The 26,384-nt window shown below is 39.7% G+C and overlaps 2 protein-coding genes across 8 annotated transcripts in view; both read left to right on the forward strand.

Moving 5' to 3' along the window:
- clic3 (chloride intracellular channel 3) overlaps window positions 1–12,914 on the forward strand; it is a 17,597-nt gene extending 4,683 nt beyond the window's left edge. The window contains exons 1-7 of one of the 2 annotated variants that reach the window (XM_061747943.1): window positions 1,455–2,713; window positions 2,789–2,871; window positions 6,734–6,843; window positions 7,693–7,818; window positions 7,912–8,018; window positions 9,750–9,925; window positions 11,263–12,914. In XM_061747943.1, coding sequence (XP_061603927.1) covers window positions 2,806–2,871; window positions 6,734–6,843; window positions 7,693–7,818; window positions 7,912–8,018; window positions 9,750–9,925; window positions 11,263–11,427 — 750 coding nt within the window. In that variant the 5' untranslated portion in view covers window positions 1,455–2,713; window positions 2,789–2,805 and the 3' untranslated portion in view covers window positions 11,428–12,914. Of the gene's footprint in view, window positions 1–1,454; window positions 2,714–2,788; window positions 2,872–6,733; window positions 6,844–7,692; window positions 7,819–7,911; window positions 8,019–9,749; window positions 9,926–11,262 lie in introns of those variants that run through there. The other variant, XM_061747944.1, reaches the window with a different exon arrangement.
- A 556-nt stretch (window positions 12,915–13,470) lies between these two features.
- Window positions 13,471–26,384, forward strand: part of pnpla7a (patatin-like phospholipase domain containing 7a) — a 31,358-nt gene continuing 18,444 nt past the window's right edge. For 3 of the 6 annotated variants that reach the window (XM_061798877.1, XM_061798881.1, XM_061798883.1), the window contains exons 1-20: window positions 13,623–13,805; window positions 14,033–14,087; window positions 15,394–15,477; window positions 15,881–15,968; window positions 16,081–16,163; window positions 16,232–16,338; window positions 16,423–16,563; window positions 18,469–18,628; window positions 19,548–19,628; window positions 20,177–20,305; window positions 20,391–20,471; window positions 22,594–22,723; window positions 22,814–22,888; window positions 22,988–23,061; window positions 23,148–23,303; window positions 24,136–24,213; window positions 24,348–24,553; window positions 24,651–24,782; window positions 24,910–25,033; window positions 25,821–25,934. In XM_061798877.1, coding sequence (XP_061654861.1) covers window positions 13,792–13,805; window positions 14,033–14,087; window positions 15,394–15,477; window positions 15,881–15,968; window positions 16,081–16,163; window positions 16,232–16,338; window positions 16,423–16,563; window positions 18,469–18,628; window positions 19,548–19,628; window positions 20,177–20,305; window positions 20,391–20,471; window positions 22,594–22,723; window positions 22,814–22,888; window positions 22,988–23,061; window positions 23,148–23,303; window positions 24,136–24,213; window positions 24,348–24,553; window positions 24,651–24,782; window positions 24,910–25,033; window positions 25,821–25,934 — 2,112 coding nt within the window. In that variant the 5' untranslated portion in view covers window positions 13,623–13,791. The other 3 variants (XM_061798880.1, XM_061798882.1, XM_061798884.1) reach the window with 3 other exon arrangements.

The raw sequence follows: 26,384 nt of genomic DNA on the forward strand, positions 1-26,384 counted from the left end.
TGGATAAAAACAAAAAATATATATAATATATCCCCTTTAAGATGACAGGACTGTACATCCTGATTCACTGAGGTTGATTGAAGACAACGGGATGGTACCGTTTTGAATTCTGGGGAAAGGGTTCTAGCTTGATTAAAATGGGCAATAATTTCCATCCATCAATTCTTTGTGCTGCTTGTCCTCACCAGGGTCGCGGGTGTCCAATCGCAGGGCACACACGAACAAACAACCATTCAAACTCACATTCATACGGACAATTTAGTCTTCAATTAACCTACCGAGCATGTTTTTGGAATGCGGGAGGAAACCGGAGCAGGCTTAGCCGGAGAAAAACTACACGGGCACGGGGGGACAATGCAAACTCCACACAGGAAGCCCGGAGCTCGATTTGAACCCAAGACCTTAGAACTCCGAAGCAGATGTGCTAACCAATCACCCACCATGCCGTCTAGGCAAGAATGAAAAAAAAAACAACCACAAAAACGTTAAATGAAACATTTAAATTTTTCTGTTAGCACAATGATTCATAAACAGTTTGCTGTGAGAGATCTTTAGCAGTGCCGCGGGAACTCATCTAAGTTTGTCAGTAAATGATTATTGGTTATGAATACTGTATATCTTTGTTCCTTTATCTATGCCAGCGACGTATAGTGACCAACAGAGCAATGAAATGCGCTTCCATTAGATGAGTATGTGTGTCCACCTGTTGACTAAGTCATGGCCTCCTGGAGGATATCACCTTTGTGTTCAATTCAGCAAGCCCATATTTCACACTGAGTACGTCAGTTTGTGGGTAATTTAAAATAAGATCATTATTGCAGTAGGCCTGTACTTTTTGTAAATTCTTTGTTCAGTTGTGTGGTACGATTTTTCTAATGTAAAAGTGGTCCCTTTGCTCAATAGTTTGGGAAACTGTGTGAGCAGCAGAGGTGGGGAGTAATGCACTAGTTACTCCGTTACATTTACTCAAGTAGCATTTTGGATAAATTGTACGAGTGAGAGTAGTTTCAATGAATCCTACTTTTTACATTGACTTGAGTATTTATTTTCTGAAGAATCGATACTTTTACTCCGTTACAATGATCGACATGCCGCTCACTACTTTTATTTATCCATTAGTGCGTGCACAATCTATTTTTAGACTTCTTCATCGACTTCCGCATAGGGCGCTGTTGCGCCAATCCAACGTGATTACTAGTGTCATTTGACTCCAATTCACCAATCAGACGGCACAAGGTAGTCACATGACCGCACACAAACCCTTCGTGGGCCAATCAAAGTGACTCATTTTAGGGAAAAAAAAAAGCCGTGTTTACAGACTTTGAAAAACAACAGCTTTGTCATGTAGCTCTTAAATTGTGACTGCCCAAACTTGGATATTTCAGCCCACTTCTAACTTGAGAAAACACCTTGCTGTAAGTTGCAGATGTTCTCTCTCTCTCTCTCTCTCTCTCTCTCTCTCTCTCTCTCTCTCGTGGTCTCTCTCTCGTGCGCAAGCACACAAAATCACACACACACGTTCTAGTCTGGTCAGCAAACAGCTTCTTCATGAAGTTATTTATGTGAATAATGCAAATAATGTTTCTGTAGGGCCCAATGCATGTGTCCTTGGTTTTTGGGCAGTTTAAAATTTAAATAGTGGCAGGTGTGTGTGGATTCCCATTTGTTATTTTTTTATTTTATTTGACGTTGATTTTTTTTTTCTAAATCAGAAGTTACAAGTTACTCTTTACTTGAGTATGTTTTTGACTGAGTATTTTCTTACTCTTACTCAGGTAAATATTTGGAGGGCTACATTTGGGCTACATTTGACGTTTACTTGAGTCATATTATTCTAAAGTAACAGTAGTCTTACTTGAGTACAATATTTGGCTACTCTATCCACCTCTGGTTAGCAGAATACTTTCTGGTTCAGGAAGAATGACAAAAGACATTAGGGATAGATGGACTGCAATTGCATTCTGGGGTGGGGTGAGCGATTCTGCTATGACTCCCGACAATTGAAGTGCTGAATTGTTTGTCTTCCTATTTGTCAGCAGCGTAGTAGGGTAGTGGTTAAACCCTTTTGTCGCGCAGTTCAAGGCATGTTCTCCCCCTACTTGATTGGGTTTTCTCCTGGTATTTTGGCTTACCCCCACATTCCCAAAACATGTTAGGTTCATTGAAGACTAAATTGTCAATAGGTGTAAGTGTGAATGGTTGTTTGTCTATACAGTATGTGGCCTGCGATTGACTGGCCGCCAATCCAGAATGTACCCCGCCACCTGTCCAAATTCAGCTGGGATAGGCTGACAGGCCCTAATAAGGACATGTGCTATATAAAATGGATGGGGCCATTGTGACAGATATTGGCGGAATTTTGGAATTGTGGATTGCTGCACTTTGGCGCTCGGCAGTGTTCATAATACTAGTTTGCTACAGTAATAGAAAAGGAAAAGAGGTCCAAAAGAGAGTGAACAGTGAGACACAGGATGAATTTTTTTTTTGCTGATAATGCTGCAAGGCTGAGAAGAAAGAACCAGATTTACAGGTGAGACAGGTAAGGCTGGGAGGAGCTGTGCATTGTCAGGTGTGGTTTGTCACCAACCAAATACCAGCAGCAGACAGTGGAGAAGACAGTGGATTTGAGCGAGAGGTGGAAAATTAACTTGAAACACTACAAGTAGAGTAAAAATAAACAAAACAACAACCCGTGCTAAGTGTGACTTCCACTGTGAGTACAACAGTTCATCATATCCTTGAGAGATGATGTCTTATTTACTTTTGTAAGCCTAATTTTAATTTGCAGAAACGCAAGAATTGTGCATGCACAGGGGAGAGATGGCCCTAAAAGGGGAGGGTGACACTCCGAAGATTGAGCTCTTTGTAAAGGTGAGGCCTGCCAGTGTTTTTTCTGTTTTTAAATGCCTTCGATGATACAGTAAAAAAGTATTTGAATCCATTGAAAAATTAGGAAACCTTGAATTCATATTTGCTTGTCAATTGGTTTTACACAATTGTTTAACACAAATATTGCATTAATGTTAGTTAAACACAAAACAATTGTTGTATGTTAATGGCAACCAAAAAATAACACATTACATGCATTCATATTCATAAATTTCATAGTTTACAACTTTATATATATATTTTTAAATTTGTTTTTACCCTAGTAATCACAACCTAAAAAACACCTTGATCAATAAATGAATTAACATCTTTGGATATTAATTGATATGAAAAAATAGCAAACATACATATGTACTGTCTATATTTTAATATTATTTACTAGTTGTTTTACAGCACACAGTTACATCATCCTAAGTCGCAATATTTCACAACAGTAAACATTTCTCTCCACCTGCGTGGTTCCAAGTACAAAGGGAAAAGCTGTGGAAAAATGGCTAGATCAGACTACAGGCATCCTCCATGTTGAGAGTGAACTTTACAACGTCCCTCCACTTGAAATTCCGCACATTTTGGATTCACGACAGTCTGAGCGGAGCAGAGCAGGCTCGGCAAGATGTAATCACACTTCGGTCAGATGCACAAGCCAGAAACCACTTCGACTGGCATGCTATTTCCAAACTATTTCTTTGATACCTCCGCCAGCAGAGCCGGGCCTACCCAATGTGGCGTTCTCGGCGACATTTTATTTGGTTGCCCCCTTCATTTGAAATTGACATATGCTTACAAAAGAAACTGAATAGCATTGATTTTAAAATACTGTAGTTGCCCCTTTATGAAGTTCACCTTGCAATAGTTTACGAACATATCCGCCATATCAAATATGGCAGGCCCATTAAAGGTGCTAACACACATTTTCCCTATTTGATCAAAAGCATAATCTTTGAATGTTAAATTCAAATGTAATCATTTTAGGCTCTCCCTCCGTGATACGTTCTTCATGAGGTGGCCTTTACACTCCGTGTAATAGCGTTGAGGTGGGTTGCCAGTTCTGCGGCATGCGTGACTTTTCTTTAAAAAACAAAACTTATACTTGCTTGAATATTGCTTATCTATTGTCATTTGTAATGATATCAGTTGGACATTGCTTTAACATGAATCTCTGTTAGTGTTTCCATTTGTGAGATTTATTGATAATAACTAGTTTTAATATAATCACAGTATATTAAAGGTGTATTTTAAAAAAATATTATTTATATTATATATATTTATTATTTATTTTATTTTGTGGCACCCCCTTAAACCACCCTAGCATTCGCCTACAGTATATTGCCCAATGGGCCAGTTTGCCCTGTCCACCATGCAGGGAAGTGAAACTTTGGTTGCAGTCGATTTGTTTGTAGGCCCTCTGCCAAATGCAAAACCTGATGACCATGACATTTTGGACTCCAGTGTGACTGTTTGTATCGTTTCCATGGTTAAAAAGTTGCTTCAAGATGTAAATGTCGAAGGTAAAGGGATAAAAATGTGTACCTGTCTTTTAATACTGCGCCATTAAAAACTTAAGTGAAAAACTGCACTGTCCTTGCAGTGCTTTTTTTCAGTGTTTTTTTTTTTAACGTTCCATTTTTTATTAATCTGGAATCTACATGCATTTAATGTTTTTTTTTCATTTCCTTTTTGTCAATGCTCAACAACACATCAATCAAGCTCTCATCTGTTAAAGTGGGACACCCTATAATTACCTTTGTATCTGATTGTGGTTGGGGTAATTACATCAGAGCACTCATAAAAATGTCACCTCCCTGACTCAGGGTCAAGTTTGAAGCAATAAAATGCATCGAAATGCTGCCAAATAAAAAAAAACAACAATTTTATTTCGTTTTTTTTTTTTGTAGTTGTAGAATGGTTTACATTTGCACAGCCCTAGCAATGTTACAATAGTAATACATTTTTATTTATAAGAAATAAAGTTTAGGGGAGGGGCACGGTGGACGACTGGTTAGAGCGTCTGCCTCACAGTTCTGAGGTCCGGGGTTCAATCCCTGACCCCGCCTGTATGGATTTTGCATGTTCTCCCCGTGCCTGCGTGGGTTTTCTCCGGGCACGCCGGTTTCCTCCCACATCCCAAAAACATGCATGGTAGGTTAATTGACAACTCTAAATTGCCCGTAGGTGTGAATGTGAGTGCGAATGGTTGTTTATTTATATGTGCCCTGCAATTGGTTGACAACCAGTTCAGGGTGTACCCCGCCTCCTGCCCGATGATAGCTGGGATAGGCTCCAGCACTCCCGCGACCCTTGTGAGGATAAGCGGCTCAGAAAATGGATGGATGGAAAGTTTAGGGGAAAATACTTCATCACCATGATTAATTGATGGTTAAGCAGCCGGTTAATTGATGATTAATTGTGTCTTGAAGCAACTGCGGCAAAAGGGAATGCACTATAGGCGCTGTTGCTTACTGTGCAGAGGTGATGTTGATTCTAAATACAACAAAGATAAAAAGTCTACACACCAATTGTGATATAACAAATAAGACCAAGATAAATAATTTGAAAACATTTTCCACCGTTAATGTGTCCTAAAAGCTGTACAATTCTTCTGAAAGGGGAATTAAAAATAAACAACTAAGTCTACACACACTATTAACTGTAATGTGGCTGTGTGCAGAATTACACGTTCACGCATATTAAATGGAAGACACAACTGCCACCATTTGAACTACCTCTGATTAACCCCAAATAAACTTCAGTTGTTCTTGTAAGCTTTTCCAGATTTCTTTTTTTTTTTTTTTTTTACTTTGTAGCATAAGCCTGAAGGTTTTGTGCTAACACTGACTAGTATTTAGAACTCTTCATAATTTCCTCCACCTTGACCAAGGGCCCAGTTTCATCTGAAGAAAAACAGCCCCAAAGCATGATGTTGCCAGCACCATGCTTCATTGTAGGTATGGTGTTCTTTTGGTGATGCGAGTTAGTGTTGTGTTTGTGCCAGACATACTTTTTTAGGGCCATAATTCCAAAAGGCGGCGGCACGGTGGCCAACTGGTTAGAGCGTCAGCCTCACAGTGCTGAGGACCCGGGTTCAATCCCCGGCCCCGCCTGTGTGGAGTTTGCATGTTCTCCCCGTGCCTGCGTGGGTTTTCTCCGGGCACTCCGGTTTCCTCCCACATCCCAAAAACATGCATGAATTGGAGACTCTAAATTGCCCGTAGGCATGACTGTGAGTGCAAATGATTGTTTGTTCCTATGTGCCCTGCGATTGGCTGGCAACCAGTTCAGGGTGTACCCCGCCTCCTGCCCGATGACAGCTGGGATAGGCTCCAGCACGCCCGCGACCCTAGGGGGGAAAAGCGGCTCAGAAAATGGAAAATGGAAAATTCCAAAAGGCATGCTCGGTGCCAAAACAACGCTGCTCATCACCACAAGAACACCATACCCACAGTGAAGGATGGTGGTGGAAACATTTGTCATAAAAAGCCTACTAGAACATCTGAACTTTATTTGGGGTTAATCAGAAACACTTTAAGTGCTGGCAGGTGTGTACTGACTCCCATTTAACATGAGTTTGATGTGATTGTTTATTCTGAACATAGGCATATCCTCATTTATAAGAGGGTGTGCACACTTGTGCAATCACATTATCCCAGTTGTTTATATTTTTATCCCCCTTCTTGAATTCTATTGAGTTGGAGGCTACAGGTTATAGGTCACATAAATTTTTATATCCACAGTAAGTACGAAATGACAATAGCATGTGAAGTTGAGCTACATCCAATCCTATACCACCAGACAAAGAACATTTAATTTCTTAATTAGTTTGTAAATATTGTCTGTCTTCTCCCAGGCCAGCAGTGATGCTGAAAGTGTGGGCAACTGTCCTTTCTCTCAGAGACTCTTCATGATTCTCTGGTTAAAAGGGGCCAACTTTAAACTCACCACAGTCGACATGAAGAGGTAAGCACCATTTAAAAAAATTAAATTAAAAAAGACTCATTATTGATCCTTCTCAAAAATTGTGTTGTTTGACATTTGACAATACTAAGCAGTTATTTGCAATAGGTTGGACATTAGTTCCGTAGGTTGGACATTTTACTAGAATATCACAATGAAATCTGTGATGTAGTCGACATACTTGGTATGCCAGGAAAGGTCTACTGCACTGCATCTTTTGGGTGAAATTTTAGAATGAACCTAAAATACCCAACAGTATTCCAACAGTCGTTTAATGTTCCAGAACTTTTCCTATATCAAATCTAATCTTACACATTGACTGGGGCTATCTAATATTTTTAGAATCGATTATTCTACCGATCACCCCATCGATTATTCAAGTTATCACAAAAAAATTCATTTCACGTAACACCATATCAGTCAGAATCAGAAACATCTTTATTTGCCAAGGATGTCAAAAAAACACCAGGAATTTGTCTCCAGTAGTTGGAGCCGCTCAACAGACAGTTAATTGACAGAGAATACTTTTGCGACATAAAGACATTGAACATTTTTTTAAAACAGTCACTGAGCAATAAAAGGTTGCTAGTGATCTTGTAATGTCGGTACAATTTTTAGAAAACTGCAATTAGAGCAGTTTGAAATGACTAATAGAGGAATAGTCCGGTGCAAGGACCATTGTGCAATATGTCATACGCCGTTACCATGGTGATTGCAGAGCTGCTATTTTCCGTGTTGAAGCTGCTTCTGACTGACATCATTTCATCTTATTTTTTTGCCTTTTTTGTCTCTTGTTAGCATCACTGCCATTCATGTTTTCATTGAACTATAATCACATTTGTGGCATGACAGAGCACCGGATGTGCTGAAGGACTTGGCCCCGGGGTCTCAGCCTCCATTCCTGCTCTTCAACGGTGACGTCAAAACGGACATTAACAAGATCGAGGAGTTTCTAGAGGAGAATTTAGCGCCACCAAAGTGAGACACCCACACCACACATAGCCTAGATTCGTCAAAACATTTTCCATCATTATTCTGCATTGGATTTCACATTTGACCTTCTGATGACAGGTATCCCAAATTGTGCTGTCGATACAAGGAGTCCCTGTCAGTTGGAGAAGACATCTTCCGTAAATTCTCAGCATATATAAAGAATCCCAACCCTGGATTAAATGACAGTAAGATAAACGCTACAACATAATTGTATTTATTTCCTTCTGAGGACTGAACTTTAGGGGTGCAGGGGATTCAAGGATTACGGCAGAGTTCCGTTCTTATGGCGTGGTCCCGATTTGTCTGAATTTGGCTGAACCCATGCTAATGCAGTACTGAAGAAATAACTATAGTCACTGTGTGTATGAAAAAAAAAAACACTTATAGGCCATAGATCTAAAGAAAAAAGATCTAAAGAAAAATAGTGCTGTGGTAACTTGCCGTGTTATCTTGTGCTGCGTAACGCAAACCACGTGGTTAATTGTGCGGCATTTGTAACCTCAAAATATCTTAAAACCGACAAGCCATGTATTAAAAAAAAAAAAAATTAATAATTAAATGATTTTGGCAAAATTAGTTTGAAATCACACTATATTTTCAAATATTTTTGGAATAATAAAAACCTTAATTAATTAGGTTCACATTCCATTGTAGTTTTTAATAATAAAATACTTCATTTTAATACACGCTACAGGATGAAACACTTATATAACACAGACAGTACATTGTTATTCCCTACTGATTATTACTGGTAACTACTCACTTTTACAAAGGAGCACATTACCAAATGCCTTTTTGTCATTTTAAGGCCACGGTACATCTTAATTGACACATGTATGGACTTTAGGGGCTCAGTTTTCTAGCTTGAAAACAACAGTGGAAACAACAGTGGAAACACATTCCTTCTTGGGGGGGGGGGGGAAATACCTTAAAATAAAAAAAAAACTTCAAAGCATTTTCTTTATGCATGAATCTTGTGAGATTTCAGTTCAGTGAGCATATAAAAAAGCATTCACTTTCTAACGCTCTGATGGTACCTAAGAAAAGTGTTATTATAACCATATAACCCCATATGGAGCCTAAGAAAAGTGTTATTATAACCATAGAACCCCATATGGAGCCTACTGCAACACTAAATACCTTTTTAATACCAGCCACCAGGTGCCAGTATTGACCAGCAAATGTCTGTTAAGCATCTCGGAGGGTGCATTGTTTTACTTTATAACAGACAAACTGCATTATTACAGAGTGCATTCTGGGATTTGTAGTATCAGTGGTGCATGTGCTGTATACTCACTAACCAGTGTGTGGTATGAATTAAAGTGCCTTACTTGTTGTCTGCTTTTTAATAGTCTGATGTGTAGGGGGGCATCAGTACCTCCAAATTTGTGAGGTGAGGGAAGAAGGGAGCAAGTGATCACTATGCGGATTGGTGCAGGGTCTGCGGATACGTGGATCTGTATCAGTCTGTCGTGTTGAAAAAGATTGACCAGCTGATCTACTTTCCTACCGTCGCCTATGGCCGCGAGTTGTGGGTCACCGAAAGAAAAACAACGCGGCTACAAGTGGCCGAAATTAATTTCCTTTGCAGGGTGACCGGGCTCTCCCGGAGAAATAGGCTGAGAAGCTCGATCATTTGGGAGGGGGCTCAGTAGACCCGCTGCTCCTCCACATTGAGATCACCCAGATGAGGTGGCTCGGGCATTTGGTCAGGATGCCTGGGAACGCCTTGGGATCCCCGGGAGAGTTAAATGAAGTTGCTGGGGCGATGGAAAGTCAGGGTTTGCTTAAGCTGCTACAAAAATGGATGGTTTGATGTTCACAAGTATTGATTATATTTGGGGTGCAAAAAGGTCAAAATATGCCCGTGCCCTTTCCTTTAGTTTTACTAATAATAACAACCTGTGGTGTTTCAGTGTTAGAGAAGAAATTCCTATCAACCCTGGTGAAGCTCAACATGTACTTTGAGACGCCGCTGCCTCATGAGCTAGATCAGAACCCGAACGCCACAGAGTCTTCTCGTCCCTACCTGGATGGAGACTCTCTTACTTTGGCCGACTGCAACCTGCTTCCCAAACTCAACATTGTCAAGGTTAGACATTTTTGTACACACTATTTGGTCTATTGTCGTTTGTCCCTTAAGGGCAGGGGATGACAACCTTGTTTTCACCACGGGCAACACCGCAGTTTGGTACCCCTCAATGGGCCACTTAGGTCGGAACCACATGAATATATTATCGACTGGGGTGTGACAATATCCCCCAAAAAGCAGTTCCGTACGTACCTTGGCTTCAAGTTCACGGTTCGGTTCACTTTGGGTACAGTAAGTGAAAAAAATGAAAAAACAAACTGCTTTTCTTTTGTGTAAACAGGAATAGATTGAATGGAATTTGAATTAAATAACAACAGCCTAATCTTTTCTTTTTAGGAAAGTACAACATCCATTGTTTTTCTTCTTTTAAGGAAATGGACAATGAACAGTAAAAGTTTGAACAGTCTGAAATATTATGCTATAAAAACACAATTACAGCTTTAGCTTTATCTGAAGAGCTTGAGAGTGACTGTTTCAATGCTGTTGGAAGTCACATTTGTCCTGTGCACGTTTTTATTTATTGATTTGTTTATTGATTTATTTTTAAAGCATATGACTAGGCAATACTTCTTAATGCCAGAAGCTGAGCTACACTGTATTTGTTTACAGACGACACATGTGCCTAGAGCACAAGGCAGTTACACTTCTTGTCCCTTGCCTCTAATAATCGTCCCATCTTATTACATAATTGCTCCTGCATTAGGTTATTATCAGTTTTACGTCGAGTTCTCAACCAAAGTCAATGAAAAATTGAGGCAAGCAGGCCACATAAAATGACTTGGAACGTCAGATTTGGCCCGCATGTTGGGCAATCCCTGTGTGAGTCAAAACTAATTCCGCAAGTAAGAACCAGCCTCAGCACATTTGTTGGTTGAGTTACTCTTTACAATAGCTACAGTTCAACCAGCAAAGTTCAACACAATCTGTGCCAACTTGTTCCAATTTCCAATCAAATTGTCCCATAGGGAAAAATATGGACAAATAAAAAAGAAAGTCTATTAATTCATGTCAAATTTTCTTCATCATCACATTTTTTTTTTTTTAATGAACAGGCCATGTTTTAATTAACATTTGAACAAAGTTTACACTACTCACCCTTTGGTAATGCTTCAAAGTTTTAAGGTTCTATGTCTCCTTGGGGGTTCTGGCCCTACTGTGTGGAACTTGCATGTTCTCCTTGTGCTTGTACTTCCGCTTCCTCCCACATGCCAACACATGTATGTTAGGTTTATTAAAGACTAAATTGTACTAGGGTGTGTACTGTGTGTGGGTGTGGATGGTTGTTTATTTATTTTCAGTCTTTCAGGAATTAAAAAAAAAGTCTCTATCGTCCGCAGGTGGTGTGTAAGAAATACCGCAACTTTGACATCCCTGCAGAACTGAAAGGCCTAAAATGTTACCTGGACAACGCCTACAAAAAGGATGAGTTTCGCTTCACTTGCCCAAAGGACATAGAGATCCTCATCGCCTACCAATCGGTGGCTAAGTATCTCAATAAATAGATGAAAGGACAAACAGGTATACAGTGTCCCAAAGGATGCCTATATCCTTTTTTAAAATGGCATTTCAGGTATCATTCGAAGAGAGGTGAGGTCATCAGCATTTTGAAATCTTAGGCTTAGCAGTTTTTGAAAGCGCATATCATTCCTTTGTCCATCGCTTGTTAATTTACATTGAAGCTGAGTTGCAAAATTGCTGCCTTTTTTTTCAATTTTTTTGTCCCCAACTACAGTTCAGTAAGTGTTTGAGAAGCTTTATGGCTGTCACACTGCTCCAACGTGGAGCACAATTTACATTATCCATGACAAGTTTCTTAAAACAGGATCTGTTCTTGACAAACCACGCAGCAGAAGGCCTTTTACTATCACAACTGATGAAAACAGTTCTAGAGTAGGCATTAGCACAAAGCCAGGAAAGCTCTACTGCACTGGAACACAGCATCAACAAAAGCTTAGTGGCTGCTTTGGAGTGTGATAAAACCCCCTTCTGACCTCAGTTTGTTCAGCATCATAATCTTCCACAAAAAGCCTTTAAAAAAAAAAACCTGAAGTCAATACGGAGTGTAGCTTTGTCACTCTTAGATTTGAGCTTCTGTTGATGGTGAGTTCCGTTGCAGCCCTCCCGATATACTTTCCCTGGCTTTGCAATTGCAGGCCTTCCGCTGCATGGTTTACCAAGAAAAGACCCTGTTTTGAGAAACTTGCCATGGATTGTGTAAATTGTACCATGTTGGAGCTGTGTGATGGCCATAAATCTTGTCAATCTGGTGCTGAACTGGAGTAAGGGACAGAACATTTTCTTGACAGGCAGCAATTTTGCAATGGTGCTCCGATTGGTGAGCCATGCGCAAAGGAATGCTATGGTGACAAAAAGTGCAAAGCCCAAGCTATCAAATACAGATAGCCTCACGTCTGTCTGAACGATACCTGAAACAAAACCAAAAAAAGGAAGTGTATAGTGACTTTTGAAATACCCTGCATGTCAGATTATGGTTACTACTGTCAATTTATATTAAAAATCCAAAGAGTTACTTTGAAATGTCTTATTATGTACACGCTGCATTGACTATTAAATCCTATGGTGTTATATCTGTGGACTTCTTCTACAGCCCTTTGAAAGAGCATGGAAGCACTCTTTTAGCCACAGAATATTGATGTACTGTGCCATTGTGCACCTATGTATTATTTGTAAATGTATCTACTGTATGTATTAGGCATTTATTCAATGTAAACTGCAGTGAAGGAATACTATTTTAATATAAATCTCAAAAGCTTAATGTACTCAGGTTTCATCATAACATCAGTTTTTGATTTTACAGCATCTTTTTTTGAAACATTTGTACATAGAAAAAAGCAATACCTCTTTATATATAGCTATAATTAGTTTAAGTAATAATTGTTGAATATCTGTATTCAGTTGTCTTAATGCATCCCCATTTTCTGTCCCTAGAAATAAAATGTCATATAAAACAAATGAAACCAAACCCTTGCTTGACTCTTTTCTCATGACTTGACCTATTGGAAAAGTATTTTAGCATCAATTCTGTTATTATCTACTCAATCTGCAGTCAATGATGCACTACCCCCCCACTGACTCGAGCCACAAAAGATGCATGTATGTGGATTTGATCAATGGGAATTATAATGCATGCAACAAAATAATTGAAAACAACACCAAAATGTTAATCTTGGGATGAACATAACCATTTTATATATTTTTTTAAATATGATTTTCATGTAATTGTATTATTTGCTTTGTACTGTGGAATGTTATTAGTGTTTTTTTTATGAATTAAAATGTTTTCTGCAGTAATATTACACAACACCCTACATAACGGAATCATTTTTGTAAGGATACAAAGCATCCAAAGGCTGCATTTCATTCTCTATCACTGTGATATTTTCCGTTGTCATAATATTTTCTTCATATAATTATTGTGAAAATTGCTACTGAATTAAACACAAAGACACGGAAATCTCAAGCCTGTGATTGGATTAATCAATTCAGCGGTCCCATGGAAACACCAAATCTACCTGCCCATTGGTAGATGCAGTACTAAAGGCGGGGCTAAGCAAGTGACAGCGCATCGAAAACTTTTGTTTGCAATCAGCTAATTTCGCTTCATTGCGAAATCCTGTTGACAATCCCGTAAATTTGGGACACATTCGCTGGGAGACTCCCTAAAGTAAGTGTGCTGTTTTACGCACACACGCCGTTATCGGATAGCGTTTTGACTTGGTCCTTTTACGCCCATTAGCCCCTCTCCCGGGAGGAGTTTGAGCCGTTAGCTACTAGCTAGCTCGTTAATGTTATTCTATTGCTGCTAACGTTCCGTAGTGCCTGTGTTGGAGAGTCGGCGTTTTCAAATGGAACTAACAGTGTATGACTTGTTATGCCAAATTGTATTTCAGTATCATAAACACGGATTAAGATTAATATGACGTTGTGTTTTAGTTACATGGGAATTATTGTTTTCGTAGTACTTTTACTAGCTTGCCACGCCAACTAGTTGATGCTGATCACTAATGGCTCCAGTCAATTAAATTAAGTATAGTTAGATGGGCATTACATGCAAAAACATGTGACTGACGTGTTTTTATGATGCAGGATGACTTGCCGCACAGAAGGTGACGATGGAGACATCTGTGGATGGGCCAGTTCAGTAGGTTTTACAGTTGATTTATACATTTATTTAAGACGTGTAACAGCAGCATGTGGTGACTGTAGACAACACTAAAATCTCTCTTACAGGGAGCAGTTCCCCTTCTCATTTCTCAATTTTTGTCTCTGCCTTCAAATCAGACACATCCTGGCTGGATTTTCACTGCATGGTTCAAATGGCACAATTCAATTTTTTTAAATTAAAAACAAATTTCTTATTTTTTTTGCTCTCAAGTGGCACAGTTGTATCATGGCAGTGTAAATGCTGCAAACAACAGCAATACATGGAATCAGATAGCTTAAAATCGGGATACAATGAACACACTTCTGATGTGTGTTGGATATCAGAAATAGCCCAATTGGTGAAGGATGCCCAGACAACTCAAAACAAGACAAAGAAAACATTAGGAACAAGGGGGGAAAAAAAAACACGCGCTGTAAATCTAAACTACAGCAAAAGCGTAAACAATTATATATGATGCAACATTGGATGTCTAATTTCTAAATTTTTCTTCCCTGCCTATGACCCAGAAACTAATCCTTAACCATCATTTTGAAGGAAATCGTTTTAAGTAGCAACAGATTTGGAGAAAAAAAGATTCTTGGGCCGGATTTATACTTCATTCAAGTGACACAATTCAGATTTGTTTTGCTCTAAAGGGGCACAATTGGGATATGTGTCATGGTAGTGTAAATAGAAATCGGATATCTTCAAATTGGAATCAGTCCTCTTCTAAATGTGGATATAAATCCACTACGTATTGGAAATCTGCCAATGTGAGTGCAATGTAAACATCTAGATTCAGCTATGGTCTAATTGGTGATTTACTGTAGGCTATATACACCTGCCTCTGCCCAAATAAGACAAACACATTTACAAAAGCACATATGTTACATTAATAGTGTGCCCATAATAAAATAAGAAAATAATTGTTGGCGTGGAAGTGAAGAGTCAGCGCTGGTCAACTAAACAGTTTGTCATGGTTTGTATTACTTATGTGCAATTGTTAACTTCCATGTCTTCACTCTGCAGTTTTAGTGCTTGTGGAGTTCCTTGCGTGCAATTTGGGCTATTTCGTATTTGGGTTGTTTCATGTCTTCTTGTCAGTGTAAAGAGCCATTTCTGATGTGTGCCCACTTGAGATGTACATAGTAATAGACTGTTAAAAAGAGAAACTAACATCGGCCTAAGACTACAGAAAGGGTGTAAAAGGCACATAAACAACAGGCTAGACAATGATGATCAATCAATTGTCACAATGTTATACTTGTTGTTTGACAAAGATTGTGTACACTAATGTCTGCAGATACTGGTATACAGCAAAAATAATATCTCAGCAGTGACATCACGAGTGCAACAGTTTGTGGAGGAGAGGATGCAGACCACTATGGTAAGTATGACGTGATGTACAGTATTTGTGGCTGCTTGTCTTTGCGTTCCAGTGTTATACAAGTCGTTACCATCTTCATGTTTTAAAAATGTTATATTAAAGTTACAGAACTTAAATTGAGCATTATACCACTAAAGAAAAGGTAAATTAAATGAATGTTTTACCTGAGGCTACAGTATATCCTACAACTAGTATCCATGCTTTGGTTTAGTTAGTAAAGGCTAACTTTTTACCTTATTGTCACTGTCCAATGAAAAGTGTTTCTCCAAACACATTAAATATAAAAACCACAAAACAAAAAATATATATATAAAAAAAGGAATGGCTAGATCTGTTTTTTCTGTGCTCCTTTTTACTTTGCAGGTAACTTCAGAGTTTTTGGCATTGTTTGTTTATCTTCTAGCTCACAGGTGTCCTGATAGGTGCCGCCGTCGCAGTCTCAGTGATCGGGATTGTGGTGCTCTTTTTGTACAGGAGGTTCAAGCATGCTCGTGAGTCTCACTTTGATACTGAATATATTTCATATTTTAATTTCAGTAATGTCTAAAGTCTCTCATGGAAAATGGGGTCATAATGGTTTTGGTCTTTGGATTCTCTGTCAAGGTGAACAGCAGCCTGGTGTACCTCATTATCGCTTCAGAAAACGAGATAAAGTGCTCTTCTATGGTCGAAAAATCATGCGCAAGGTGTTTAACACTTGTCCCACAGCAATGCCATTTAGACTCCGTTTCTAAACTTGTTGTTTTTTTTTCAGGTCCAGACTTTGTCCTCAATTCCTCCTACTACTTCGCCATCTACCTCAGTGTCGAAGCAACCGCAGCGTGTGCGCAAGAGAACCAAAGTTCTTAGCATTGCTCGCAAGTACGATCCACAGAAGAGGAAGTGAAAAGCATTTTAAAGATGTGTGCAGTCTTGTTTGGTAAGTGATGTTTTCCCTCTGAACAGAATCCTTCGTATCCGTAAGGACCCTCCTACTCTTCAGCCTAAAGAACCGCCACCCTCTCTGCTGGAGGCTGACCTGACTGAGTTTGATGTGCAGAGTTCAAATCTTCCCTCTGAGGTGCTCTATATGCTGAAGAATGTCAGGTGGGTTTGACAAAGTAACAGTTTCTCTTAACTCAAAAGAAGAGCAGCAAAACTCCCATATAGTGGTCTTTGGTTTATGATAGTCCCATCATGGGAAGTTTCCAGGTTACGAACATCAGAATCATCTTTATTTGCCAAGTATGTCCAAAAAACACACGAGGAATTTGTCTCCGGTAGTTGGAGCCGCTCTAGTACGACAACAGACAGTCAATTGACAGAGAACACGTGAGACATAAAGACATTGACAAAAAAACAGTCACTGAGCAATAAAGGGTTGCTCGTTATCTGGTAATGCCGGTACATTTTATTATTATTTTTTGACAATTGTGCAAAAAGATGCAGAGTCCTCTCGCACTTAAAGCAGTTCGAAAGACTAATATTGCAGTAGTCCGGTGCAATGACCATTGTGCAAAGGGCGCCGAGACTTCAAGCGAGTACTGCGATAATCTGGGACAATATTGATTGTGCAAATGTTGCAGATAGTCCTCAGTGTGCAAATGGAGCAGATGCTACTCTGGCATGAGTGGCCATTATTGGTCAACAACAGATATGCAAATAGTGCAGCGTGGCGAGACTACTACAGTGAGTGCACGAGTAATGTATAATTGGCCCCACAGAAATGTGAGAACAAACTCAAGTCAAAAAATTGGCAGCATGTTGTAATGGAATTGTAGGTTAGGTGTTTAATCACGCAATGAACTAGTTAAAAGAAAGAAAAAGTGATTGTTTATATATTTATGGGTTAGAAGTGTTTGTCATAAAAATATGAGCTCTCGTTTGCATGATATATATATTTTTTTGTGCTTTGACCTACATTTGACATACGAGCACTGTATGGTGACAGTGAACTCAATTCACTTCATAGCAGACAATATGGTTTGGCAGATAGTGAGCAAATCTTCAAAAGACAGGCTTCAAGCTGTTTAATGCCACTCCCAGTTCATGTTTACTGTAAAATTAAACATAAAACAAAGAAAATTGCACGGTGTATTTAAAACAACTGCATATAGTTTCAGCTTCCGCTAGCAAGTCTTTTTAGCTTAACAAACAATGCAAAACGCCATAGACGGGCTAAAGTATTGCATCAGTGTCATGGTGTTATAACTCTTTCAGCAAAGGATGTTTAAACAAAAACAGTGGAGTAACACGTTGACAGATAATAGCTTATATCTGCAGGCACCACTGTATTTACTGTGATTAGGACTTCTGCGAGAACGTAGGTTAGTGATCCAAATTCTGACTGATTCCCATTGCCGCCATGGGAATTGAACTTCGTCATAAACAAAGGACCTTCTTTATATCAATAAGGTGGAAGCCCTAAGGTTGCTGCTGACCTTTTCCATAGGAGTAATCCATTCCTCGGTCAGATTGTTGCCATCATAAAATCTTTACTGACAACAAAAGGAACATCTTAAGTAACAATTTAGCAGTCGTATCTGTTATACGAGTGTAAAATAGAAGTTAAATAATAAAATGTGTACTGTTTTGACACTTGACAAATGCAGTGAAAGGAGGGCAGATGCATTTGTCCAAAATTGTACTTAGCCACTTATTGTCATGAGCAGCCAAGACAGAGAATGGTTTACCACGTTTTCCACATCTACCTCACAAAATGTTCAGTTCCCTGTTTTAAGGTTAACATATTTCTACATTTTACTCAGTGTTACCCTTCTTTGCCAGCATCACGAAAGAGCAAAACAAACTTGTGGAGTTACTCATTTAGATGCTCACTGAGCCGACGTCTCCCTAAATTTGTGTGAGCCTTTTGAGATTGTGGGCTTGGGGTTTTGTGTGACTTAACAAGCGTATTTTTCCTGTAAATCTTGGCTGTTGTTCCGATTTTTACAACTTCAGGTGTATTCAAATATTCCATTTCCATTTTATTTTGTACTGTGTTTTCTGTAGGGTGTTGGGACACTTTGACAAGCCCCTCTTCCTCGAGCTGTGTCGCCACATGGTGTTTGTTGAGCTGCAGGAGAGTGAGGGTCTTTTCAAGCCCGGAGATGACGACGACAGCATCTATGTGGTCCAGGATGGGCGACTTGAGCTCTGCATCTTTGAGAACGTAGGTTGACAAATAGTTTCTCCCTTTTTTTTTTTTTTTTTTTTTTTTTTTTTTTTTTAAATATAAAGGTCCCCTTCCATCAGAATCAAAATTGTTCGACTGTTTTATGCATAACATAGGTCATAATGAATTCGTGACCTGGTTTGAGAAATAACTGGCCCCAATTTATTTTTGGAGAAATTCCCAATCAGAATTGAAGGAACCATAATTGTGCTGTGTTTGTGTTTTCACTGTTGATTAAATATCGACGCTAGTGGTCATTGTTGCCAAAACGTGCGTGAGCGATAAATGTCGCTCACCGGTTACGCTGAAGTAATTGAACTGGAGCGCAGGACCAGCCTCTCAAAATATCTTTATCCTCTTATTTTCGCCTACGTTCCCTCCTCTGCGGGGTTGTGAGTCGCCAACTGTTATTTCTGCTCACGTTCCTTCTTCGTGGGCGATTAATCCAACACTTGGTGAATTCTGCTTCACGATGATAGTAAGACCCAAAATCGAATGATCCTAACACTAGTTCGCTATAAAGGCTTGGCCGCTGAGATATTGCCCACGGCCAACCAGAGCGAAACTGTTTTCCAAATTTAAATTGAGAAGATCCGAGATCCAATCAGAGCAAAGCTTATTTACATGTCGAATATTAACGAGAAATCCATCCGTCTCAACTGGCAGGCAAAAAAAGAATAGCTTGAAAAATGGCAACCTGGGCATTTTCAACCCAAATTATCATGCAGATACGATTAAAGGAAATCAGTGATTATTTAAAAAAAAAAAAAAAAAAAAAAAAAAAATGATTGCATAGGATCTTTCAGTAACATTTCAGAAAGTAAATAGAACTTGTATAGAGATTTTACTCAACCCAGGCAGATTGACTGTGAGTCCATATGATGCATTGCTGAGAAGTTGTTTTTCTGCTTCGTAGGATGGTACAGAAGTAGCAGTGAAGGATGTTCTTCCCGGCGACAGCGTACACAGCTTGCTCAGTATTCTGGACATCATCACGGTGAGCGACTTCATTTCACAGTCACTCTGGTCTGTCTGTGTCTGCTCTCTTCTCCCAGTCAAGGGGTTCATTGATGTGTTTTCTTCAGGCTTTCTCCCTACCCATGCAAATGAAAAGTCCTAATTTCATTTCCTTTTGTAAATGTATTTTCTTAATAATCCAACTTGGAGGATTAAAGTAGTTACAAGGGATGGGCATAAATAATCAGTTGTCAATTAATTGCCCAATAGGTTATGTTATGTTGTCAGTTTCATCTTGAAGCATTGGAGGTTTAATGCGTTTTTGGCATTGCACTGTATCTTTCTCCCTAAACAGGCTGACATGGACTTGTCAGCCAGCTTTGCATTTTAAGTGTATCTGCATTCCAACTCTTTCAGAAGCTCATGTTCTCATATTTTAAAATAAGCTTTATCTAATAGTCAATTTTCAAGATGATATACTTCCTGAATTTCCATCATTTGATTAGTTGTTCTTCATATTGTAGCCAATGAAATATTTAACCTCGAAATGAAAAATCACCTTTGTCATATTCTTTCCTTATTTTTCAGGGGTTTCCAGCTCCCTACAAGACTGTATCTGCTCGTGCAGCCACCCGCTCCACCATCTTACGTTTACCTGCATCCGCCTTTGAGTCTGTGTTCAAGAAATACCCTGAGACACTAGTGCGTGTCATTCAGGTAACGTTGTTTCAAATGATTTTATTATGACTAAAATATTGAATTTTATCTTCTCTGCTGACCTGAGCCTGATTGTGTGCTTCAGATAATCATGGTGCGGCTCCAAAGAGTCACCTTCTTGGCACTGCATAACTACCTGGGCCTGACGACCGAGCTCTTCAATCCGGTCGGTGTGAAGATGATTTGTATGCATTTATTTGTGTGTTTGTGTGTGTCTATGCATGCTTTAATGCAGAGGTCCTAATAACATTAGCAGCTGCTGGCAAGGAAACCATCCTTGGATATTGACGGAAAGTGACATAAACCCTCTGTACCGCACATGCAAGCTAATTTCACACAACATTAAGCACAGCATCATAACACTGTCCTTTATACGGGTCAAAACGAATCCACCGTAATAACCCGTTCAGAGGAAACTTTATGACTAGAAATATCTTTCATAAGAGAATGCTTGAAGGGCCTTTGGTGGCCAATTGCTAAAGGCTTTAAAATATATTTGATTGGATGTGCTATTAAATATAAATCGCACCTCAACTGAAGTCTAAAAATGTGTCCCACAAGCTGAGGTTACACTATTGCGCTATAAATTAATCATCCATTGTTATTGACAGAACCCCTGCTTTGTGGCATATACAGTGGGAGGAAATTGCATGTGAACCCTTAAATGTCTGCATAAATTAGTGATAAAATGTAGTCTGATATTCATCTAAATAACAAGAATGAACAGTCTGTTTAAACTAATACCACACAAACAATTATGTTTTCATATTTTTGTCAAGCATGAAATTAAACCTTCACAGGACATGGAGGAAAAAGTGAACCCTTGGATGTAAAACTGGTTTACCCTCCTTTGGCAGTAAAAACCTCAACCAAACATTTCCTGTAGTTGCAGATCAGACGTGCCTAACTGTCAGAATACATTTTGGACCATTCCTCTTTACAAAACCTTTGTAGTTCAGCAACACTCCAGGAATGTCTGGTGTGAATGGCTCTCTTGAGGTCCTGCCACAGCATCTCAATCGGGTTGCGGTCAGGATTCTTGAATGGGCCACGCCAAAGCTTCTTGTGAAGCCATTCTGTTGTTGATTTGCTTCTGGCTTTTGGGTCATTGTCCTGTTGCAACACCCATCCTCTTTTGAGCTTCAGCTGTTGGACAGATGGCAACATATTTTGATAAACTTGTGAACTCATTTTTCCCATTGATCATAGCAAGCTGTCCAGGCCCTGAGGTAGAAAATCATGCCCAAACCATGACGCTGCCTCCACCATGCTTCATAGTTGAGATAAGATTTTTGATGTTAGTGTGCTGCACTGTTTTTCCTTCACACATGGGGTTGTGTGTTCCTCTCAAACAATTCAACTTTAGTTTCATCTGTCCACAGAATTATGCCATTAGTGCTGTGGAACATGTAGTTGCTCGTTAGCACACTTTTTTTTTTTTTTTTTTTTTTTTTTTTTTTTTTCCTTTGGACATCAGTGGCTTCCTCCAATGAGCACCATTCTAGTTTAAGGTTTTACGTGTGGTAGATTTGTCAGCAGAGATGTTTGCATGTGCCATTGATTTCTTTAAGTCTTCAACTGACACCAGCTTTATACAAGTCAACAATTCTTAATCATTGTCTTCCGAGAGCTCTTTGGAGTTAGTCATGGTAGACATCAAGGCAATGCCTCTTGACAGAAGACACTTCTCAACTGGTGTGTGTTTCTAGTGGCCAGAGCAGCTTTAAGCCACACATCAGAGCTCATTGATTGGACTCGTGGGTTGGCTCACACCTGACTGATTAGCTCATAGAGAATCCATAGCCTAGAGGTTCACTTACTTTTTCCCTCCCTGTCCTGTGAATGTTTACATGGTATTTACAATAAAAATATAAAAACATAATTGTGTAGTATTAGTTTAACCCGGCTCTAAAGTTTTATTCTTTACATTTAGATGGTCAGACCACATTTTATGATCAATTTATGCAGAAATTGAATAAATCTGAATATATAGAGTAGCAAAGGCTGACATTCTGAAGACTACATTAAACAATGTCTCTAAATGATTTATCAAAATAGTTGTGAATTTGATAATAGATTAGTTGTTGATTAATTGTTGCACCTCTAGTTCACATACTTTTTCATTACACTGTAAACATAAAATATCAAACAATTGGAGGATGCCCTGTTTTGTTTATTGTGGCCATCTACAACCATGGATTTGTAGTTTCAACATGAAATCGTAATCACTACCGGTGATGTTACTAATTTAAATGTGCTGCTGACTTTTGTTGTTGTTTAATTGACAGGAGAGCCATGCGGTGCCTTTGTCCAACGTGAACAGCGTGGCGAGTGAAGCAATATTGGGCAAGACGACTCGCCGTTTGCACTTCCAGGATGAGTTGGCTGTGGGGACCACAGAGAGCCCCGCAGAGACAGGTCTCACACACACCCACACACACGTACATTCATGCAATGTTTTTTTGCTGATGTTAAGCCTTATCCAATACTATCTCACTACATGTGAAGCAGATGCTGTAAAGGACAGTCCTTCGAACAGCCACAGGAAGCAACGATCCATCTCAATGCCCCCTGACAGCGCAGGTTGATCACTGTCTTAAACTTTGGGCAATAACTCACTCGCTCATTAAGGGAGGTTTCACGGACATGCATTTTCATCACCATCCTGGTTACAACCTGCAGGCGACATGACCATGGCGTGCGAACGGGCTCGAGTCAACATAGATGAGACTCCACCCAGTCCTGCCAGTCAGAAGGTAAAACGCCGGTTTCATCAGATTCAAGATCAGTTTGATTTGACCCATTCCGCCGTTATTCACCTACATTGCGTGCATGTGTGTAGTCTAGCCTGAAGAAGAGCGTGACCATGCAGCACACGCCCTCTGAGGTATTTCACTACACGGACAGCGGGGGGCAGTCTGACGCTATTCACCTCAGCAAGAGCGGCACAGTCTTCCAGGCTGCCAAAAAAGACCTGCTAGGGATCATCCAGTTGCAGGTGAGAGGTGCAGTCTACTACTACTACTACTACGACTACTACTATTATTATTCATATTATTATTATTATCATCTATTTTCTTTGTCGGGTTTCAAACCCCTGACTACTAGATTTTGATAACTGACCCTGATTAGTGACGAGATTGACTTCAAATGACATTTTCGTTAGAATGTAGTGAAAATACATGCATTGATCACATACTTACGTAAATGAAATATCATAAAAATTAATTAACTTAATGCTTATTCTTTAGAATGACAAATAAATGACATCATATGTATCGTCAAATAGAATCTGATTTGAAATAAATTTGCTATGTGCAATTTGGCCCAAACGTTATAACGATCCATAATTTGGTTAGCACAGTGCATATTAGCACAGTACATATTAGTACAGTACATATGATAATATTTAAAAATTATGTTATCGGTTACCAACAATCAAAATCTGATATGAAAAATCCAGTTTAATTTAACGTATACAGGGAGAACATCTAAACTCCACACGGAAAGGCTGGAGCACAGATTCGAACCCCCAACCTCAAAACTGTGAGCTGGTTGCAGTTAACAAATATCCACTCTGTTTATTTTGTTGACTGGCAACCAGTCTAGGGTGTATTCCACCTTTCCACCTTTCCTCTGAAGCCATTAGGTACAGGCTCCAGCTACACCAGGATAAGCTGTACAGGAAATGGATGGATGAATGGATTTTTACCCCAAGGAGATTCTTTCTGTAACCAAACTGCTCATGCTTTTTCCAGCAGTGTTGGTTAAATTGGCTATATGTATATAACTATATATGATTTAAGATGTATACTGTACATGGTTTGCAGGATCCCAGCCTGCTTGAGGGAAGAGTGACCCTCCATCAAGTGAAAGCTGGTTCTGTAGTGGCTCGTCAGGGAGATCAGGTCACTCTCAATAAAGCTCTTAAATTTTTTCTTATTGATATCAGGCATCTTATTGTTCATCCTAAATTTAGAGGTAGCTGTAATATCATATTAATGATTGAAAGTCAATTATTTCCTCTCTGCTCTTTTTTTAGGAAGTGAGCATTCAGTTTGTGATTTCGGGCCTCCTCCATGTCTACCAGAGGATGATTGACCGTGAAGAAGACACACGTCTTTTTGTGACGCACCCTGGAGAGCTTGTCGGTCAGCTTGCTGTCCTGACCGGAGAGCCCCTCATATTTACTGTTCGAGCACAGCGGGACTGCAGCTTCCTCTCCATTTCCAAAACCCATTTCTATGAGTTAGTTCCTCTGAATTAAGTTCATATATGTATTTGTGTTCCATGCTCAAGCATCTTTTTTTTTTTTTTTTTTTTTTTCCCTCTCTCCCCTCTTTAGGATAATGCGCGTGGAGCCAAAAGTGGTGCTGAACGTTGCACACACTGTGGTAAGGAGGATGTCATCCTTTGTCAGACAGATCGACTTTGCACTCGATTGGATGGCCGTGGAAGCCGGCAGGGCCGTCTACAGGTACTTTCAGCAAAGTTCCGCTTAATCGTCACTGCCATCTTGGTGTCCTTTTCCAAAGAGATAAACACTGATCTGGGCTCTCAAGCTTGTTATGTTGAATTGCCGTTAATGGAAGTATATTATCCAGGCAGGGAGAGAAATCCGACAGTACTTTCATCGTGCTCAGTGGACGACTGCGCTCTGTAATCATGAAGGAGGATGGCAAGAAGGAACTGATAGGAGAGTATGGCCGTGGTGACCTGATTGGAGTGGTAAGGACCAAGATGGACAGCAGTGAAGAGTAACGTGTAGATAAAAGGTTTAAAACTAACATCTTCAATAGTCACAGTTTCCTGTCCGGTTTCCTCCCACGTCCCAAAAACATGCATTAATTGGAGACTCTACATTGCCCGTAGGTGTGAATGTGAGTGCGAATGGTTGTTTGTTTGTATGTGCCCAGTTCAGGGTGTACCCCGCCTTCTGCCCGATGATAGCTGGGATAGGCTCCAGCGCGCCCGCGACCCGAGTGAGGAGAAGCGCCTCAGAAAATGGATGGATGGATGGATGTTTAAGAAACTCCTATCGCCACATTAACAGAAGTGGAAAAGGAGTTTTTTCAGCAAAAGACAAACAAAATGCGTAAAATTGCACAGTTAATAATCCTAATAAAGGGAAGAGTTGTTGCAGGGTTGTTTTACCCATACATGCATTAGTTTTATAACTTGGCATGTGGGTGTACATTTTATAGTGTTTGTGTATAATTGGTTCATGTGCCTGTATCTGTCGGAATTCATTAACAATGTCGTATGCATATTTTTTTCTCTCTGACTTGATAGCTCTTATAATACCTGAGTTGAAGGATGCTATCGTTACTGATATCAGTAGACGGGAAGCTGTCATTTTGTAGGAGTTATGTTTCACACCACTCGGTTACTCTCTGAGCATCAATTATGAGGATAAAATCAGCATTTTAGGCTACGCTTGTCTACATACGGATGATATTGAAAAATTATGTATTCCTTTTGCTTGGAATTTATAATCTTGTCATTCTCTGCACAGGTGGAGGCCCTAACCCATCAAAACAGAGCCACCACCGTCCACGCCGTACGGGACTCTGAGCTCGCCAAGCTGCCTGAGGGCGCCCTCAGCTCCATCAAGAGGAAGTTCCCACAGGTAGCCTTAAGGCCTTTGAACTCGTTCTTGTGAAGGGCAATTCAAATAGTTGCCCACAATATAAACAATATTCCAGATCTGTGGTTCTTATTTCTGGTAGCTGTCTGGTTGGTTGGTTATGATTCATCAGTCGTGACTCGTAAGCTAATTTGGATGTCTGATACTTTGTAATTGTTTTTTGAAAATATGCTGTTTAACTAGAATACAAAATATAGAGGAGAGAGCAGACCTTCACCAATTTTGGGTTTGAATCTCGGCTTCAGTGTGTAGTTTACATGTTCCCCCCCAAGTTTACGTGTTTTTGTATCTCCCAGATACTCTGGCTTCCTCCCCATTCCAAAAACATGCATTTCAGCTTCATTAAAGACTCTAAAATATCCAAGGCTGTGATTGTGTGTAAATGGTTGTGTATATGTGCCCTGTGATTGATTGATGACCAGTCCAGAGTGT

The sequence above is a fragment of the Phyllopteryx taeniolatus genome, chromosome 15 (assembly GCF_024500385.1).
Source record: "Phyllopteryx taeniolatus isolate TA_2022b chromosome 15, UOR_Ptae_1.2, whole genome shotgun sequence".
NCBI lineage: Eukaryota > Metazoa > Chordata > Actinopteri > Syngnathiformes > Syngnathidae > Phyllopteryx > Phyllopteryx taeniolatus.